At 57.7% G+C, this 3,454-nt stretch overlaps 1 protein-coding gene across 1 annotated transcript in view; it reads left to right on the top strand.

Moving 5' to 3' along the window:
* B3GNT7 (UDP-GlcNAc:betaGal beta-1,3-N-acetylglucosaminyltransferase 7) overlaps positions 1–3,454 on the top strand; it is a 23,260-nt gene that overhangs the window by 12,623 nt on the left and 7,183 nt on the right. Inside the window, exon 4 of the mRNA XM_021715383.1 lies at positions 931–1,060. Within this exon, the coding sequence (XP_021571058.1) occupies positions 931–1,060 (130 nt within the window). The remainder of the gene's footprint in view (positions 1–930; positions 1,061–3,454) is intronic.

Here is a 3,454-nt window from a genome sequence, read left to right on the forward strand (position 1 = left end):
GGGCTCAGGCAGTCCACTCACCTCGGCCTCCCAAAGTGCTGGGATTACAGGCTGAGCCACCGAACCCAGCTGAGGTCACATTATTAACCACACTCTGGCGACACCAAGTCCTTACCCCACGACCCACCAGCTGGCTGACCTTTCCCTGAGCCTCAGTTCTCTCCTCCGTAAAATGGGACTAATAATCACGCGTGCCTGGCTACACGAAGGGCTGCTGGGAAGCAGGTGGGAGGATATGTGTGAAGAGGAGTCTTTGTGTGTGTGCAGAGGCCTTTGACCAGAGCCTGGGAAGGACTTTTGGGGACTTCTGGGTCCCTCCTGCTCCCAGAGTCACGAGCAGAGAGAGATCCGGTGGGCACAGTGGCAGCAGGCTGCCCAGAATGCACCTGGCCAGGCTCTGGTCCAGGAAAAGGCAACCATTCAGGGCTGGCTTGGACACGAGCCGGGTGACGAGAGACAGGGAGCCCTGTGCTCTGGAGAGGAAGGAGGCTTCCGCGTGGCCCCAGCATGGGGCTGAGCCGCCAGCCGGGAGGGTAGGCCAGCTCACGGGGAGGGGGAGGCGCCCAAGAGGGAAGACTGAGCTAGTGTTTGAGGCCGAGGGGCTGAAAGGAGGCTGTGTGTGCCCATGCTGGCTGCCTGGCGGGCGGGATGTGAGTCATTGGTAGCCTGGGGGGAGGGTGCCGCCTGGGCCCAGCTGTCCGGGACGAGGGGCGCGATGCCCACTGCGCATCAATGTGTGTCAGTGTACGTTTGAACGTGTGTGCTGGGGGCGGGGCGGGGCCGTGCAGATCTGCCTGGGCCACCCAAGGCTCCCCAGGGTGGGCACGCCTGTCATCCTCTGCCCCATGGCTGTGGCACGACTACCCCTCCTCCCTGCCAGGGTCTCTTCCCGGTGACCAATGCTGGTCACTCATTCCCTCGTTTGATCAGCCAACAGGCGTCAGTGGCAGCTCTGCTGTGTGCTGCCGACCAGGAAAACAGAAAGCCTGTCCCTGCTCTCCGTGGTACCCGGTGTCATGGGCCGGATGGAGGAGGGACAGAGAGAGGAGGCTCCGACAGGGTGATGCCGGCCAAGGGAGGGAGCACCTACTCCTGGGGGGAGGGCTTTGAGATGGGTTTTGAAAGATGAGCAGGCCCTCGCTAGATTCAGAAGAGGACAGGGAAGCAGATTTGAGCAGAAGGAAGCCTAGGATCTTGGTGAGTGGAGAAGGCCAGCCAGGGTTGCAGGAGTAGGGGTTGGGGCGGCAGACGCTGGAGGTGTAAAGAACCTGTGGGCGTTGCCCAGAGGGTCCTGGAGATAGGGGTGGGCACAGACTTGAGAGTTTGGGGAAGACTCACAAGAGGCTGCTCAACAGGGCCCTGCCCAGTCCTGAGCCCAAGGGCCTGGCCAGGTGGGGTTTCACCCGTACCAGATAAGCTGGTTGGTAGAGGCCCCTCTCACCTGGGAAAGGCCACAGGCATTGTGTATGAATGTGTGGTGTGTGTGTGTGTGTGTGTATGAAGGTGTGTCTCTCTGTATGTGTCTAGATGGGTGTGTGTGTCTGTTTTTACTAGATATGCATGTATCCTGGGTGCATATCAGTGTGTATGTTGAGTGTTATGTGTGCATCTCTCTGTGCATACTACTATGTGAGTGTCTGTGTATCTGACCTCTGTGTGCAGGTGTTGCTGTGTCTTTCTGAATGCACGTGTCTGTGTGTGTGCCTGCCTCCGGGCCTATGTGTTTATATGTCTGGGTCTGGGTCACGTGTGTGCCTGTGTGGTTCTTCTGTGTGTAAGCCTGGATGTGAGTCTGTGTCTGTGAGAGAGAGTGTATGCGTCTGTGTGTGTGACCACCGACGCCCCAGCTGTTGGGGAGCGCCGATTCACTTCTTCCATTCCTTCGCTGCCCCTTCTGCTGGCTTCCGGTTCCTGGGCCTCTGAACACCCTTCCAGCTGCCCAACTCCACCCCCACTTGACTGGCTCCCACACCCACAAAGCCATGGGTGGCCTCGGCTGCCCCCAGACCAGCCAGAGGGCACCCGGGCACAGGAAAGGGGCCAGAGAGCTGCGCAGGCCCAGAGGGAGCTATGTGCCCCCTCCACCAGCCAGCCGGGGGGTCCCCACCACCCCAGCAAGAAGGGTTGCTCAGGAAAACTCGGGAGACATTTCCCACACTGCACTGTGCCTTTCTTCCTTCTGGGGCTCTCAGTTTTAGGGGTTTGTTTAGGGGAATGACATGAGAGTTGTAGGGGCTTGGCATGAGAAGAGGCCTGGCCTCTGTGGCTGCTGAGCAGAACCTCTGGAACCAGGTCTTCTTGATATTATCAGCTTCTTTCAAGGGATCTGCCCCTTCCAGGCTGTTCTCGCAGGGCTGCTCGTCTCAGGACCCCGCCCCAGCCACAGAAGGGGATTCATGGCCCAGGCCTGGCCAGGCACGGCACCCTGCTCCCTCAAGACATGATCACTGGCCCAGGTCTGGGGACATGTCTAAAGCCGGGCCAGTGAGTCCTTCCCTGGAATTTTATATATGAAGGCTGAGAGAGGGGAAAAAACCTGCTGTTTCCTCTGAGGTCCGCAAGATGAGGTGATGAATGCCCAAGGCCATCTGCAAGCCTTTCTCCATTCCTCATGGAAGCCTGTGGATTGCAGGAAGGAGACAAGGGTAGGGCAGATTGTCCAGGGGAGGGCAGTTATGGAGGGAGAGGGCTTTCCTGTTGTATGAGTTACAAATTCCTTTTGCTTGAGCGACTTTGAGTCGGGTTCCTGTCACTGGCAGCCAGAGGAACCCTGGATGGTCCCTGCCTTGAGTCACACACCTGAGTGTCCAGGGTGTGAGGCCCACTGTTGCATGGCCCTGCACACACCCTGACATCCCTCCCTAGCTTCCTCAGATCCTGTGCAGGGGCTATGACCACCGTCTTCCACTCTTCTCAAGCTCCTGAGTCCACTTCTCTTTCCTCAACTGCCACCTTCTTCAGTGGGAAAGTTGAACTTCCTCTCCTCTCCCCGGCCCCTCTATCCCCCACAGCCACTTCTCCATTCTGTCTTCTTCCTCCCCAGGGTCACAGGAAGAAATATCCCTCCTCTGGCCCTTGTTGAAGGCTGACCAAGAGAGCTGGAGTTGGAGGGTGCAAAGTCTGTCGTTCTCAAACCTGCCTGCACGTCAGAATTGCCTGGAAGCCCTAAGGAAATGCAGTCTCCCAGGTGCCACCAGCAGCTTTTCAAGCAGGCCCTGGAATCAGTATTTTAAACCAACTTCACTAATGGGGACAGTTGGCATCTTCTTGTTACCGGGCTTGGCTTTATCAGGCAGGACTGGGCCATAACAGGGCAACTTGGGGCTCCGCGAGGACGCTGTCCTGCTCGTTGCTTGCGGGGGGGACCCTGCAGGGAGCCTTTTTAAACTGATAAGAACAGATACTACACTTGATCTTAGCCAAAAAGGCTGAGAAGCGATTTTTTTTTTTTTTT

This window comes from Carlito syrichta, unplaced genomic scaffold (assembly GCF_000164805.1).
Source record: "Carlito syrichta isolate Samal-C Ts95f unplaced genomic scaffold, Tarsius_syrichta-2.0.1 Scaffold307032, whole genome shotgun sequence".
NCBI lineage: Eukaryota > Metazoa > Chordata > Mammalia > Primates > Tarsiidae > Carlito > Carlito syrichta.